At 30.1% G+C, this 16,799-nt stretch overlaps 2 protein-coding genes across 2 annotated transcripts; both read right to left on the minus strand.

Annotated features, from left to right (window-relative positions):
- Nucleotides 1-3,738: 3,738 nt before the first annotated feature.
- On the minus strand, nucleotides 3,739-7,298 carry LOC129880335 (polygalacturonase-1 non-catalytic subunit beta-like). Its single transcript, XM_055954325.1, has 3 exons — nucleotides 7,191-7,298; nucleotides 6,065-6,569; nucleotides 3,739-5,166 (listed from the first exon to the last, which is right to left on the minus strand). The coding sequence occupies exons 1-3, from the start codon at nucleotides 7,233-7,235 to the stop codon at nucleotides 3,866-3,868; spliced, it is 1,851 nt and encodes a 616-aa protein (XP_055810300.1). The 5' UTR covers nucleotides 7,236-7,298; the 3' UTR covers nucleotides 3,739-3,865.
- A 2,341-nt stretch (nucleotides 7,299-9,639) lies between these two features.
- Nucleotides 9,640-12,129, minus strand: LOC129880336 (polygalacturonase-1 non-catalytic subunit beta). The gene is made up of 2 exons (XM_055954326.1): nucleotides 11,988-12,129; nucleotides 9,640-11,704 (listed from the first exon to the last, which is right to left on the minus strand). The coding sequence occupies exons 1-2, from the start codon at nucleotides 12,054-12,056 to the stop codon at nucleotides 9,881-9,883; spliced, it is 1,893 nt and encodes a 630-aa protein (XP_055810301.1). The 5' UTR covers nucleotides 12,057-12,129; the 3' UTR covers nucleotides 9,640-9,880.
- Between the last annotated feature and the right edge of the window lie 4,670 nt (nucleotides 12,130-16,799).

Genomic DNA, 16,799 nt, shown 5'->3' on the forward strand with positions numbered 1-16,799 from the left:
GATATAAAATGAGTAAAGACTCGTTTGGTACGAGAGATAAGAAATAATTAATTTCGAAAATAATTTTAGGATAAATTTATTCAATATTTGATTGGAATAAAATTACAGGATAATTTATCTCAAAATTAATTATTTTAAAATTATAATATTATTTTTTATTCCACATTAAAATTAAAATAATTAATCAAAAATAATTTGTTTCCGATCAAACAAATCACAAATCATGTGATTCATCATGTGACTGAATCACATGATTTGAATCCCTAAAAGTCACGTCAAGGGACTAAAACAAGAAAAAAAAGACAAGTTATCCACATCAACCAATCACCAAACACATTCACCACCATAAAATATTGTTATACTAGTACAATTTTGGACAATAGTATTACTTGGATTATTCCACAATAGTTATTTTGGAATAGGATCTAAAATACCTTTGAATTATTAAAAATGATATAAAAATATTTCTCATTTATCTATTGGGTTTAAATACTCTCGAACTATTGAAAATGATACAAAAATATTTCTCATTTATCTATTGGGTTTAAAATACCCTTGACATCCACCTTTAGGTCCAAAAATGACTTTTTCTTTAACGGAAGATGGCATGAGGGGCATTTTTGTACCATTTCCAATAGTTCGAAGGCATTTTAGGCCCTTTTCCATATTTAAAATTTTGTTAAATAAATTTTGATTTTTAATTAATTTTAAATAATTAAATTGTCACCAATAAATGACCGCCATGTATTTAAAAAAATTATTCAAATTATTTAATTAAAATTATGTTTAAAAAGGTCATTTTTGGAACAAAAAGTAGATGATTATCATATAAAATTCTAAAAATTAATGTCCTTGTCATCCACCTTTAGGTCCAAAACTGACATTTTCTTTAACATAGTTTTAATTAAATAATCTGAATAATTTTTATAAACATGTGGCGGTCATCTATAGATTATAATTTAATTATTTAAAACTAATTCTAAATCAAAATTTATTTAACAGAATTTTTATTCAATAATTTGAATAATTTTTTTAAACACGTGGCGATCATCTATTGGTTACAATTTAATTATTTAAAATTAATTATAAATTAAAATTTATTTAACAGAATTTTATTTACGGAAAATGGCCTAAAATCCCTCGAACTATTGAAAATGGTACAAAAACGTCCTTCATACACTTTTCCATTAAAAAATATCATTTTTGAACTTAAAGGTGGATGTCAAGGGCCTTTTAGGTCCAATAGATGGATGAGAGATTTTTTTGTACCATTTTAAATAATTTGAGTGCATTTTAGACCCTTTTCCGCAGTTATTTGGACTATAGTATTACTTGGATTATGCCACAATAGTTATAAAACACAGGAACTACATTTTAAAAAAAATAATGAGCCAAAATACAAGGGACATGTAGTGTTATATTTTTATGTGTTACATTAACGATCTGTTCCCGTTGTTACGAATAAGCAAATAGGGACGGAATCTGAGCCAAAAAATTTCGAATAGTGACTTGGAAAAGTTTGAGCCTGGGCTAGACTTGGACGAATTTTGAGTCAAGTAAGGTATAAGGTGATCCGGAAATGGATGGGGGAGTGAATCTTTAATTTGATTGGGTTAGCTGATAGCCAAGATGATACGGAGCTTGTACGACTTTAGGGAATCACATTCGGGCGAGTAAAACTTCTGGAATCAAACTTGACGTGAAAGGTATATTTTAATTCACCTTGGGACAAGGGTTTGTTGTAAAAGGAGAGACTTTGAGACTCTTTATGAGCTCTCTTTCTCCACCGATCCCGCCAGAGCGGGATTACTGTCGCCAGGGCGGGGCCACTAGAGTATGATCGTCCCATTGTGGCAGGACAGACACGACTTAAGTTGGGAAAAAGTCTCAGAACAGTTTTATTCACTCTCACTTTGTTCTTAAGAGATCAGAAGCGACCTAGAGCGAATTCTTGTTGATTCCCTTTTCTAGACTTGTTACTTGTTTAGAGTTTTGGTACACTGACTTTCAGTTCCTAGGAGATAATTTTCGCATGTTTGGGTGATAAATAGATATTTTCGAGTTTATGGGAACTCAACCGTTGTTTGATGTTAAACCTGCTTCCGCATCTTTAAAATTATTTGTATCTTGCGGTTTCTGTTAGGTTGGGCTATAATAATGGTTCTCTCACCGAAAGGATTAATGTGGTGTCAATCACGGCGGGTCAGAATTGTAACAGTTACATTGTCCACCTTGTTAGATTTGGAGTTCTTCCTTCATGCATCTTTCTTTTAATCCATAGATTGATTTTCCGTAGATAGACCATTGTCCGGGGGAAATTGATGTTGTACCCTTCCGATTGATTATTTCTTTATTCATTTTTACTATCCAATACCTTCGATGTATCAAAATGTAGTATTATCTCTTTATAAAGTTTTAAACAAACTTCATCTCATGAATTAGTTTTAGAGTTTAATTATGTTTAAATTTCAATTTCTTCCCATAAAATATATGCTAGTAGAGTCGGACTATCCTTTTTGTTCTGAATATCCAACCTATAGATTAGAGATTGTCATAACATCGGTGCCACATGAATTGATTTGTTTCTTTATATAGTCAAAGACGATACTTATCTTTTGAATTTACTTTTTAAGATTGAGTATGCTCAATATATATTTCTTAACATTGTCAAATCAAACCTCATCTTCGATTATAAAATAAATTTTATATATTTTATAATTATTCATAAACTACTTAAAGTTAATACTATATTTATTACTATATAATCAACAAGATGGATAGAATGAATACAAAATAATTTATTAAATTATATTTATAAAGAAAAAGATAAATAGCTATTGGCCCACAAAGCTGGAGCATGACTTGTTCAATGTGAATTAAGGACCACCTAACCTTTGCCACATATCATTAAATCAACTTTTTGCACATGAGGAGAGAACCATTTTAATATCTTCTGAGTTGCTTTAGTCCTTTACTTTGTATGTATGAGCACTTTTGATTTCACTATGTAATTACATCATGTTTGTAATTATAGATAAACCTTGTTAAAATGGTTCTTTTTTTAAAAATAAAATAAAATTTCACAGTAATGACATAATTTTCTTCTGAATCAATTTTCATGTTAGATTTTTACTTATTTATAATGGCATTCTATCTATAACATAAGTGACATTCATTGCAGAAGCACGCACGCTCTTTATAAAATTATCCTTTTATAACAGTCATACTTAAATATTATAGAAGAGATATATTATGTATATAAAATAAAATATTTAAATATGTATGATAATCATTATTAATGTCAACCACATAATTAATTTCAAATATGAATATCTAAAAAGAAAGAAATATATTTAAATGTTATCAATCAGTTATGATCATAATTTTACGAGAAAAGATTATTGATGTTTACCTTTTTACATTCATACTCTTTCTAATTTTGCATACTTTATCTTATAACTGCTAAATTAAATCTAAACATCAAATGTCCAATATGCATATATAACAACACTTCATTATAATAGTCATGGAACTTTCAAATGAATATTGTCACTATAAAGAGATTCGACTATAATTTATATATTTTAATTATGTTATGATAAACAATCAGACCATGATACTTACTATACTGTATGATTATTATCATAATAATTACACTAAAATCATAATAAAATAACTTTCCAAACAGACTAGTGAAAAAAAGAGAGTTTAAAATGCATTAAAATTGGGTAATGATAATCTGAAAAAAGAACACTGACTTATATATAATAGTAATAAATATTTATAATATAAAGTTGCTGGTGAACATAGGGGCATAGGGCCTAACAATTGATCCGACCCAAATAAGAACAATGGAAGATCCATTTCAATCAGCAATTGTCCAAGTCATATCATTCTCAAAGATCCAATGGCAAACCTCAATCTTTCCGGGTCCCGACCCGAGTGCCATAAAAGCTCCATGATTGGCACCCCATGCTGACGTGTCCACATGACAGATGGCAACACCGTGATTAATCTTGGCTTTAGAATTCGGATCCAATATATCCGCTTCGTAGACCCGAACCTTTGGAACCGAATGACAATAATAAACTAAGTATGGAAACAAACTCTGATGACATGATACCGCTTTGGTTACTTTCCCACCGTTGATTCCTTTGATTGATCCTATCATGATATCCCCCTTTGACCCTTTCGTGTTCTCAGTTGTCCGAACGACGACGTTTCGACCTAACACGGAGGTTGAAAAGTCAATCATGTCCTCAATTGAGTTGACACACCTTTTTGTCTCGCCAGCGCTCGGGGATCTTTCACACTCCACCAATGCATCGCCGATCATTTTCCCCATCTGAGAATCATCTCCCGCGTGGAAAATTTTTCTTAACTCCCTAATTTTCGACGTAGAAAATGGTAATTTCGACGCTATCACTCTAGGCAAAAACGATCTTTTTGGCATTTTGTCTTGAATATCAGGCATTGGCATTATAGTTCCTGTTTTCAACATGTTCTCTCTAAAAAATTTGCCCATCAAGGAAGATGAAAGCTGATTAATAATTGTCTTATTTTTGTAATCAGCAAATGTAGGAATTGATTTTCCATACTCATTAAAAGTTGTGTTCACACCATAAGTCTCAAATCCAATAGTTTGTACATCAGTAATTTTAGAACCATATTTACTAAATCCATCAGATCCTTCACCAAATGACTGACCATAATTCTGAAAATGTGCTCTACCACTATTTGGATCATCGACGTACGATAAAAAACTATCGTCTCCAACGTTAGACTTATCTCGATAATTTATAAACGTCTCGAAAGGAGCATTACCTGATAAACCATAACTCTTGAAAGTATTTTTTGGTACATTTGCATTAGACCCGTAAGAATTGAACGTGTTGCCTCCGCCATTTTGCGATTCACCATAGCTGGTAAATGTTGAGCCTAATACGTTGGAATTGTTAGCATAACTGGTAAAATCGTTAACTGCTCCGTTAGCATTTCTTGCGTAGCTTGTGAAAGATTGGCTCCCAGAATTTGTATCTTTTGTATAGCTTGTAAAAGATTGTTTTCTGCCTACTCCCTCAGTTGAGTAGGTTGTGAATTGTAGATTAGGCACGTTGACATTGGGCCCATAGATCTTGAATTGGCCAATGCCAAAAGCGGCAAGGCCTGCAAAGCAGAGATGAATTCAAGATTTGACCAAAGGATTTGAACCCTTTATTGAAAGCACAACAAACCTTAAAAGGTTCTTTTTCTTCCATTGGACCTATATCATACTCTATTAAATATTAATAGGTTTCAAATCGTATTTCTTATATATTTATTTGGTTTTTCAATACAATTGAATTTCCAAAAAACCCCATCTAATATCCTAAATTCGAAGACGGATGCAATGCTAGTCAATGAGTTCATCCAAATTACTGTTTTCTCTACTCCATATTAACTGAATTATTGGATTCGACACACCCCCAGAAAAATATTTAAGAACATAAATTAAATGTTACTTTTCATTTTTACCCTTTTGATTATTTTTAAACTATTCTACTAAAAAATATAAAGTAATTAAGAACCTCATTAAATAAAGGATAACTTTGAGAAAAAAATATCAACAATTTTCTTGAACTTTGAATAATTCACTTATTTTGAACTATGAAAAAAGTCTTAACATTAATATGGACTAAAGAGAGTAGTAATTTTCACGCGGAGCATATATTCATAGGTGACAAAATTAGAAAACATAACTCTTTCAAAAATAAACTTTTTATTGATTCACTCATTTATTAGCTATATAACCCAAATTAACTCATAAATTTTTTTATCAAAATATGTTTAAAAAAAATATATTTTAATTTGACATATTATATAGTTATAATGAAGAAAAAATTATTTGAATATATCAAAAACCACCCACTTATATTAACTCATTTGATCCGTCCAAATTTGTTCTAACTTGCCTATTTAATTCTCTTAGGTATAATCACTCAAATTGCAATAAATATTAAATTCTCAAAAGTATAATATAAAGGTTAAACGATCAATCAAGTTTAAATGTCTTCGTGTGACTGACCTGTGCCATAAGTGTTGAAGCTTTGATCAATCACATTGCCGTTCGGTGCGTAAGTAGAAAATATATCATCATGGCCAGCGCCACCGCGGCTATATTGACGGAAAGAATTCACAGGAAGGTTTTCATTTTCTGCATATTTCTTGAAGCTATCAAAACCGCGTGGCAATTTGTTGCCATAATTTGTGAAATTCTTGCTCATGTATGAAGAAAATTGCACATCTTGACCATGTTTATCTAAACTTGATGAAATATCAGGAAAACAGAGCAGATTTGCAGAGGAGCAAAATGACTGAATTTCTTTTGACAGAGATTCTTGATCCCCTGCTGCTAGCTTTATGTATTTTGCAAATTGTGCAGCATTTAATGGTGAAGCTTTGTTTAGAAGAAACCATGGTTTGGGTAATTTATTTGAAATTTGTTTCTTCCAATAACGAATCGAATAAGCTTTTGGTGTAAAAGGGTTTACAGAGTCGCCGGCATTGTCTCTGTTTCCGGCCACAATTACCTGAATAACATACAAATATGTTAAAAGAGTATAGTAATTTATAAGTGTTGACCTAGACCAAGGTATTGACGGTAAAACATAATGTGATACGATCAATCGATTAATAGCCGACTGCTCTATCACTTAGAGCTACTAAGAAACAACAGGAGATTTGATCTCATAGATTTTCAATTCCCGTTCCCAATTTATAATCAGATCAACTAATAAATATTATGTCAGAAAAATATTTTTGTTCTTGATTTCAATTTTTTTCAATTTTATGACGTATTTACTCTGTTACTAAATAAATAGTGTTGTTTTTTTAACTTGGACATACTTTTTAAGAACTATTTATCTCCAACAAATAAAAAGTGTTTTTACTAACTAAGAGAGTTTGGTCATGTAAAATTCTTTTTATTTAAAGGGTAAAGTTAAAAAAATAATAAATATTTTTGTGATTATATAAAAAAATCATTTTTTTAAAGAACAAAACAAAAAGGCTAAAACATTTGAAACGAAGAAAATAATAACTGTTAATCAAATCATCATATAAAAACTCAACTCTAGCTTATAAAGAAATGAGTAGTAATTTTCTTTGGGAAAGTAAAAAAAGACAAAAGATTAATTAATATGACCACTTACACGGAAAAGGAGGAAAATACAGAGAAGCAGAGTGTTTGTATGCATTTCTTTATGAAGATTATTTATTTTATTTGTTTTTTGGGTTTGTGGGATTTAATTTCTTGGTAGAAGTATACAGATATATAGTGCATATAAAATAGTAGCACTCTAGTAGATATGATAATAATGATGATGATAAATGATATTGAAGGTACCATGGAAATTGATATTATCATGCGATACAGCTAATATATAGAATGCTAATATTGTTCACACACTTAAGTTGACTAGTTCTAGAATTCTTGACTCAAATATCTAAATTATTAAAAAATTACTATAAATAACCATCTATAACCTTTAAAAATTACTCTTCAAGGTGATGTAACATTCAACTTTAATATTAAATAGGAGATGAATTTGGTAAGTACAAATTCTTGCTTTCTTGATTGGGAAATAGGCAGGCATTGTTTTATTGACGCGCTTTATGCAGTGGAGGACTATATAGGGCTCGTGTTTAATAGGAGAACAAGTTATTTAGAGAGTAATTATTTTAGAATTGTTAATTCATCTTTATGGTGGAATAAAAATAATATTATAATTTTAAAATAACTTATTTCACAATTTTATCACAACTAAATATGCGATAAATTCATTTTAATTAAATTAATTATTTCTTATTACTTATTCCTTGCATCAAACGGGTTCATATTTGTATAATAATGTTGGATATACATCACTTGTCCACTTAAGTTTTGGATATTCAAGTTTGCTTATTCTTGACTACTCAGTCGCATTTCGCTTTCACCATGGTAACCTATCTTTTTCATTACTACTGCACATTCATACATAGGAAGGCAGCAGGGGCCTGTAAGTGGTGACCAGGGAGATTCTTCTTGCAATGGATGTAAGCAGAGGTGGCAAATTGACGGTTTGAGCAGAAATTGAACGGGTCAAAATGGTTTGAATTATAAAATGAGTGGGTTAAAAAATTTCACAATAAAATATGGTCTAATGTGTTATTGGTGTTTGCCTTGACTTTCTTATTATAATTTGATTTTTTTTCCTAAAAAAAAAAATACAAGATCTTCATATTTGGCAAATCCTTTTTTTTTTTTTAGAAAAAAAATTATAACTCTATAGTAGAGGTTCATTTGTTTTAATTTGGTAGCATTCACAATGTAGTTCTAGAGGATTTGAGAGTTTTGTTTAGGTAAAGAATTTGGGAGACACAAGTGTTACATTGACACTTGTGTTAACACTTGTGTGAACCTTTTTTTATTTTGAGTAAATTTTGTGAGGTTATTTCTCTTGAAATTGTGTTACTCTCTTTTATATAGTGGATTACTCATCTCCTTTAATTTTGTGAATGTAGGTCGATTGATTGAACCACGTTAAATGTTTGTGTATCTTTTAATATATTTCTCGTAACTCATGATCTTTCGAGATTTGTTTTGCTAGCTTTCGCATGACACCTAAGTCCTAACAGGCCTAACATATAAGAGAAAATGATCTTACAAATATTTCTCTGGTTTTATTTAGAGATTTTTTACTACAAAAACTGTACTTCCCCCATTTTAATTTATATGAATTGTGATATAGTTTGACAAGACACGAAATTTAAGAAATATGAAAAGACTTTGCAATGTTCCAAAACTAACCTTAGAAAGAGTACGTGAAGTTTCTGTCGAATAAATGAGATCCAACATAAATAAAATATCTCCAATATTATTAAATATTTACCAAATAAAAAAAATATATTGTTATTTTTGAAACCGACTAAAAAATAAAAGCTATAAAACTAAACCTCCAAATAAGAAGGTGGCAGATTTTGTTATTTTCATCATGCTTGATTCTATGAATTTGATTTATTAGTTTGCCACATTTAGTAGAAGTTGGGGATGTGGTGGTTGTGTGTTCGATTTTTCTTTTATTGGAGGTAATGAATATTGTGCAGACACTCATCCTTCTTACACTAGTTAATTTAATGTTGAAATGGACAGTACTTTTTCTGAATTCAATATTATACTAGTGATTTTTACCATATGGTATAACAAAAATTACTTTTTAGAAATATGTTTTTCAAAAAAAGTAATTTTCTAATATTTAGTTATTAGAAATATTTTCTTTGAAAACTTAACTTTCATCACAAGCGTAAAAAACGTATCTAGAAGAGCTTGAAGATTTTAACTTACTTTTATGGCTAGTTAGATAAAACTATGGAATTAACAATTTTACATACAAATAACGGAAGTTAAAAATTACATTATTGAAAGAAAGTTGGAGGAGAAAAAAGAGGCATATCACATTTCTGTTACAAATTGGTCTAGAATTCAAGTTCTATTTGATGATGTAGAATTATCTTTTCTTTAAAAACGTTTTAGTTTTAATTTAATTAGGCCTCCAATTCTTAAAAGCACAAATCATCGAGCAATAACTACATTACTTCGCCCAAATAGGAGACAATAATAAATTGATTACATAACAAATGTAAATTGATAGCCATTCAAACTTAATGAAGGCAAAGTGGAACTTACACGAAAAGCACTCAAAATATAAAATTAAGGCTATACTAATTAATGATTAATATAATTACTATAAAAGTCAATCCAGTGGTACCTTTTTCTTCTTCTTTGTAAAACACACCCGGTTCGACCCGAATTAGAAATTTTCCATATTTATTCAATTCCTGGGTTTTTTTTTCCTCTCTTGACTCAATCAGCAATTGCCCATGTCATATCGTTCTCAAAGATCCAATGACAAACCTCAATTTTCCCGGGTCCTGACCCGAGTGCAATAAAGGCTCCGTGAGTGGGTCCCCATGAAGAAGTATCCACGTGGCAAATGGCAACACCATGGTTGATCTTGGCCTTTGAATTCGGGTCCAAAATATCCGCTTGGTAGACCCGGACTTTAGGAACCGAATGACAGTAATACAGTAAGCTAGGATACAACGTTTGATGACATGATACTGACTTGGTAACTTTTCCACCGTTGATTCCTTTGACTGATCCTATCATGATATTACCATTTGACCCTTTTGTATTCTCTGTTGTTCGAACGACGACGTTTCGACCCAACACTGAAGTTGCGAAATCAATCATATCTTCAGCTGAGTTAACACATCGTTTCGTCTCCCCGGCGCTCGGTGCTCTTTCACACTCACTTAATGCATCGCCGATCATCTTTGCCACCTGAGAATCATCGGCGGCGTGGAAAATTTTCTTCAGCTCAGCTATCTTTGAGGTAGAAAATGGTAATTTCGCAGCAATCACCCGGGGCAAAAACGACCTTTTAGGCATCTTATCTTTAATATCTGGCATAGGCATGATTGTACCACTCTTCAACATCTTCTCACGGAAAAACTTTCCGGGCTCAACCCACCGGTTATTCACCTTTTTACCACCGTTGACCTCAGTCAACGATTGCAAAACTTGGGAAGTTTTGTTGTGGTAATTGGAAAATGTAGCAGTATCTTTGACGTAATCTTTGAATGTGTTGTTAACTCCATAAGTTTTGAAATTAATATGTGGGTCATTAGCCCCTTTGCCATAAGTAGTGAATACATCAGTACCTTCATTGAAAGATTGACCATAGTTGGTGAAATTTGCTGCACCGCCATTTGCGTCCTTGACATAGGTAGTGAACGTGTCATCGCCAACATTGGATTGATCTCTGTAGCTAGTAAAAGTCTCAGATGGACCATTACCCCCAACGCCATAGTTCTTGAAATGATTTTCAGGAACATTGCCGTTGAAACCATAAGATGTGAATTTTTGATTCTCACCATTTGCTGTTTGACCATAGTTTGTAAATGTTGAGCCAACAACATTTGTGTCATTTCCATAGCTGATGAATTTACTATCAGCCCCATTCCCATTTTTGCCATAGCTTTTGAAATATTGGTCACCAGCATTTGCTTGTTGTGAGTATGTTGTGAATTTTTGTTCCCCACCTGTTCCTTGGTCTGAATAGGAAGTGAAATGCAGATTGGGGACATTGACATTTGCAGCATAATTTGTAAATTGGCCAGAACCCCCTGCAGTACTTGTGCTATATGTGTTGAAACTTTGGTCAATTACATTCCCATCAGGGGAATAGGTGACGAATAAATTATCACGGGGAGAACCTCTACCGTAACGCCTGAAAGAGTTTACAGGGAGATTTTCTCCATCAGAATAGTTCTTGAATGAGTTAACTCCAACTCCAGGTTCGTTGGTGCCGTAATTGGTAAAGTTCTTTTCACCATAAGTGGCAAAGTGGATATCTCCGCTGTGTTTTTCAAGACTTGGTGACAAATCTGGTGCACACATGAGATTTGCTGAAGAGCAAAAAGAGTGAAGCTGTGTGGTGAGTGCATTTTGATCTGCAACAAGTTTAGTGTAAGTTACAAATTGTGCAGCATTCAATGGGGATGCCTTGTTGAGAAGGAACCATGGCTTTGGTAAGTCATTTGAGATTTGTTTCTTCCAGTACCTAATCAGATAACCTTTTGGGGTAAATGGGTTACCAGATTCTCCATCTCCAGCTACAACAACCTGCATTGACACAACCCCATCAGTATATAAAGTTACAATCTTTACGACAAAATCAAGATTACTTCATTGATATACCCTCACGAGTACATAAAAATACAATCTTTATGGTAAATAAAGATTACTTCATTAATAGCCAGTGAGGTACATAAAGCTACAATCTTAATGGCAAATCAAGATTACTTAATGGAACTACATAAAGGTACAATCTTTATGTCAAAAAAGTCAAAGATTAGTTGAAGAAAGTGAAAAAAGATGAGCATAAGAGTTAAAGATTGTTACTTACATTGAAGGATGGTAGTGAGAACAAAAGAACAAGTAAGATGCAGGAAGGAAGAAGAATTTTAGTGTGCATTTCTTTAGTGTATAACAGAGAAAGAGAGAAAGAGGGAAGAGAAGGTGAAGAGTAGAATGTTGGTGGGGAGGTTTGGTTGGAGGCACATAATTTATAGTAGAAGGTTCTAAAAGAGTATAGTAGAAAATAGAGAAGATGATGGAGTGTGGGGTTAGGTCTTTGCCTCTTTGAAGTTTAAACTCTATTTATCAGTATTTTCTTGTATTATATGATGCCCTTTGATAGAGCGGGTAAGAATTGTACTGAATATATTATATTAGTAAGAATAATTATGTGGAGACTATTTTTTATTCTTTATTTGATTTGGTGTATTTAAAGTGATTTATTCTTTATTCATACTTATTAATGTGTGAATAATTCATATATTATTAATACCATAATTTATTATGTATTAATTATATACTTTGTAATACTAAATGAAATGTATAACTACCTAAGCTAAAAATCCTATCGAACATAGAATTAAATAATACTAGAACTTTTCCTTTGTTTAAATCTTCTTTTGAAAAGAGGGTTATGGTTTCTTGATTAATTACATACTTTTGAGAGTCTCTAATACATCCTATTAAACAAGTGTTTTGGTTTTTAAATTAATTACATACTTTTTAGAAGGATTTTTGTAACACATTATAGTAAGCAGAGCTTTTGCTTTCTGACGTGGACCACTCATTTCATTTTTAAAAATTAAGTTTTTTATTCTGTAATTTGGTTTGACAGTTTAGCCTCTCAAAGTAAAGATTTCAAATTCAATTCATATTCTCACATCATAAGAGATTATGAGTGTAGTTAATCCAAATCTCTAGGAATCAGTAATATGAAAATTATATATTATTCACAATAGTCATCATTTAGACAAGAAAGTTTTGAAGAGAAGGCATTAGCATTTTGGGAACTCCAAACATTTAATGAACCTCTTTGTGACTGAGAAAGAGTCTTCATTGAGACAAGTAAGGCTTGACTACCCTAAACATTAGGGCATTAGAACATTGGGAACCCACCCTCATTTCAAGAACCAACCCCCTTTACCTAGCAATAAGAGCATGGTTATTTTTATTTTTATTTTTATATACTGTTGAAATATTGGATAAAGAAAAGCAAATAGAGGAAGTACAATTTTCTACGCTATATTTTGTGAAATAAGAGTTTAAGTTATATATATTGTTAGTGTTTTTTTTTCTTCTATATTATTAGATAGCCAAAAGATATATATTTATAAGTCTCCTTAAAATGTGGAATGTCTTTTTGGCATGGAGTATTTCTTTTTTTCAATTTTTTCAAGGAAATAACATTTGCACTGAGAATAGACAATTTTCATAATCCATATTTAAAGTTTATTATCTTCTTCACCATCAATCCTCCTATCCCACTCTATCCTCATAGTATTTTACTACATTTCATATAAATATTTTGTGATAATATTTATTTATTTACTTACTTAATAAATACCAAAAGACAAAAGAAAAAAAACCTACAATTTTCAAGAAAATATTTTCCTTGAAAATATGAAATATTACATGCTATATAACTTGTAAAAATAGCTTGATCATATAAAGAATTTTTATACTAACGATATACATAAACTTAAACGCAAGTTAATTTCTTATTTTGGGGGTAAGGGCTGGGAGGGGGGGAGCTAGTAAGATCCGACGGTTATTTAAACTTTTCTTGACAGAAAATTATATTATTTATACATAACTAAAATTATTTTTATATATATATAATAATTGTTGAATCGCTTTTAATTTATTGATATATTTACTTTTTTATATAAAAATTTTGTTTCCGCCAGTGTCTTTCTTTTTAGTCTAAATTCGGTGACAGATAAGGCATAGAAGCCGCGTAAAAATGTGCATATTGATGGTACGTTTTTTTTTTGTTTGAAATGAATTGTGAACGCGTTATTTATTTTTGTTTTGTTTTATGTAATGAATTTTTTCTGCAACTTTTTGTGATCCTCAACCTTCAATAGTAATACACTCATGTGTGACATTATTTTAATTATTGTTCTCTTATATCTTTCCTATCAAAACTTTTTTATTTTTTTAAATTTTATTTCAAGTGAAAGATGATAAAACTTTCATTTGTACCTCATGGTTAGAGACGAAAGCCCGTGACAATGGCAAAATCTGTAATTCTTCCTACTCTTTAAGGAGTTTCTTGGTATACTATTTTCACTTATCTTTCTTGTGGCCACTAAATTCTTGAAACCAGATTGGTTTTGTTTTTGTTTTTTTTATATCCGTCCGTTTTAATTTTTTCCTACCTATTTTGATTTGATACAAAAATTTTAAAAAAAATTATGTTAAATTAGGTGGTCTTAAATTAAAACTATATTAAAATATATTTTAATTTTTTGATATTAAACATTTCACGTGAAAAGTTTAGAATTAAAGAATTACTAAGCTAGCGTTTGGCCTCAAGTTTCCAAATATTCTTGATAAGTTATTTTTGGGTGAAATTTTTGGTGAAGTTCAACATGGCCATAAAATATTCTTGTGCCTCAAGTTCCCAAATATTCTTGATAAGTTATTTTTGGGTGAAGTTTTTGGTGAAGTTCAACATGCCCACAAAATCTCCCAAGAATATTTGAATGTTTCAAAAAATATTATTTTACATCCGTAAGTTCTAAAAATTATTAAAAATATCCATAAGTTTAAGTTATCATTTTATAATGAACATGTTTTGTTAAAATAAAATCTTATAATATAATTGATAATAATCAACAACAACAAAATAACAATATGGGTAAGAGCAATACATTAATTGAATTAAAAATAAATTATTCTTTTTTTCCAATCTTGTCACTCAAACTATTCTTTTCTGGAAGAAGTAATAACGAACTATTCTTTTATGAAATATTCTCACATTCTACGAACAATCTTTTTTCAATAATAAATGATGGATGTTTTTATAAAATATAAAATTTTAGGATAATTTTTAAATTTTTACAAGTGGAAACTTAGGACATTTGCCAAATATATTTGTTAAATAATGACAAATTATATAGCCAAACACTAATTTTCAAGCTTTTTTATTTTTTTTAAAAAATTATTTGACGCCGGACGACACCTAAAAATAGAAGGAGTCATTGTTTAAAACTGATTTTTTAAAAAAAAAGGTAAGTCAAATTGATATGGTGGGGGTAATTTATTTTTTTTAATTATAAAAATTGTGTTAGCGTATTTATAAATCATTAATACATGTGGACCTTCTTCTTCTTCTTTTTTTTTTCCAGCGAGGATAATAATTGATATTATATATAATTTTATTTCTGCTAGTACGTCATCTAATGAAATGTTGATGTTTTTGTGACTTAAGAGCTCACTGAGAAATGGGGCTCCACTTTATAAATTTATCTATTTATTTATGAAAAAAGCAATTATGATTAAGGTATTAATGAGAAAATTAAGAGTATAGTGCCATCTTAACGGTCTAGTTGTGTTCAAACTTTTTTCAATGAACCCCTCTTTTCCTTTTTAGAGTGTTAAAAAAACAATATTGTACAATTATTCACTAATATAATGCCTCTAAAGAGATATCAACAACAAAAAACAATTAACAATTTTCATTCTTAATTATGATGATGTTGTTTATAAGCAACTAATTGCATGACAACATTATAATTAGCATTTGAAATTATTGAATTTAATTAGGATTATAATGCAAAAGATTGTTGAATTATTCTCAGTGCAATTTATATCCAACACCCTCATTGCAGGAATGAAGGACTCTAAAGGAAAAAAATATTGAGGATTTTTTACATAAATAGTCGACTGAATTCATTTATTACTTTTTTTAGTTGTTATATATAAATTACATGCTCGGATTCATTTATTACTTTTCCTAGTTGTTATATATAAATTGCACGTTGATCATGTACATAATTATACATATATTATTTGTTTATCGATTATTTTAATTAAACGATTGGGTAAATAACTATTTAGATTAATTCACCCAAATTAAAATCAATCTTTAAAAAGAAAAGATCTATATTATGTGACTAATTTGTAGTTTAATGATTTCTTTAATCAAACTCTTTTGGTAGATATCTTATGCAAGACCGTTGTTTTTAAGACGTTAAATGAGAAAAGATCACTCAACAAAATTCTTAGTAATTATGAAACATAAAAGTCAAATTGTTGCATCTCTAGTAGGTGTGTTTGGTAGGGAAGAATTTATTTTTTGGTAAATGATTTTCACTTCAACGGTTAAATTTAATCATAACTGAATTTTGAACAAATCAACATTAGGTTAGTATTCATCATGATCCTTGTGAAGTGAACATATTTAACAACCTTTTACAACAAGGTCACAATCTAATAAAAACAATATGGGAAATTATCTGGTCTATTTGCTTTTAAGTTATTATAATATCAAATTATTATCAAACTTTAGATCGGATATGACACATGTAACTCATTGAGAATATAATTTTAAATAGAAAAATATGCAAATCAAGGATTAAATATAAGATTATTTATTATTTAATCAAGTATTGTCCTATTTCTTTTTGTTGTTAGAATTGTTATTATTATTCTTCTACTATTTTATTATTCGATATAAATTAGTACTTATTATGTTCGTTTTTCTTTGCTTCAATTATCGTGATATTTATTATTGTTATTGTTCTTTTTTTCACAGCTTTTAACATGGCTTCTTTGTTACTGTACTTGCTTTTGATACTTGAATTTTGATATGCTTCAATTTAGCCGGAGGATTTTTGATAACAGTCTTTTTACT

This window comes from Solanum dulcamara, chromosome 2, assembly GCF_947179165.1.
Source record: "Solanum dulcamara chromosome 2, daSolDulc1.2, whole genome shotgun sequence".
NCBI lineage: Eukaryota > Viridiplantae > Streptophyta > Magnoliopsida > Solanales > Solanaceae > Solanum > Solanum dulcamara.

Excerpts from the sequence above, each read along its gene's own strand:
- LOC129880335 (XM_055954325.1), bottom strand. The coding sequence starts at position 7,235 with ATGCATACAAACACTCTGCTTCTCTGTATTTTCCTCCTTTTCCGT. Across the intron at positions 6,570-7,190 it reads GTATTTTCCTCCTTTTCCGT|GTAATTGTGGCCGGAAACAG; the intron begins GTAAGTGGTCAT and ends TATGTTATTCAG. Across the intron at positions 5,167-6,064 it reads CTTCAACACTTATGGCACAG|GCCTTGCCGCTTTTGGCATT; the intron begins GTCAGTCACACG and ends TCTGCTTTGCAG.
- LOC129880336 (XM_055954326.1), bottom strand. The coding sequence starts at position 12,056 with ATGCACACTAAAATTCTTCTTCCTTCCTGCATCTTACTTGTTCTTTTG. Across the intron at positions 11,705-11,987 it reads TCTCACTACCATCCTTCAAT|GTTGTTGTAGCTGGAGATGG; the intron begins GTAAGTAACAAT and ends GTGTCAATGCAG.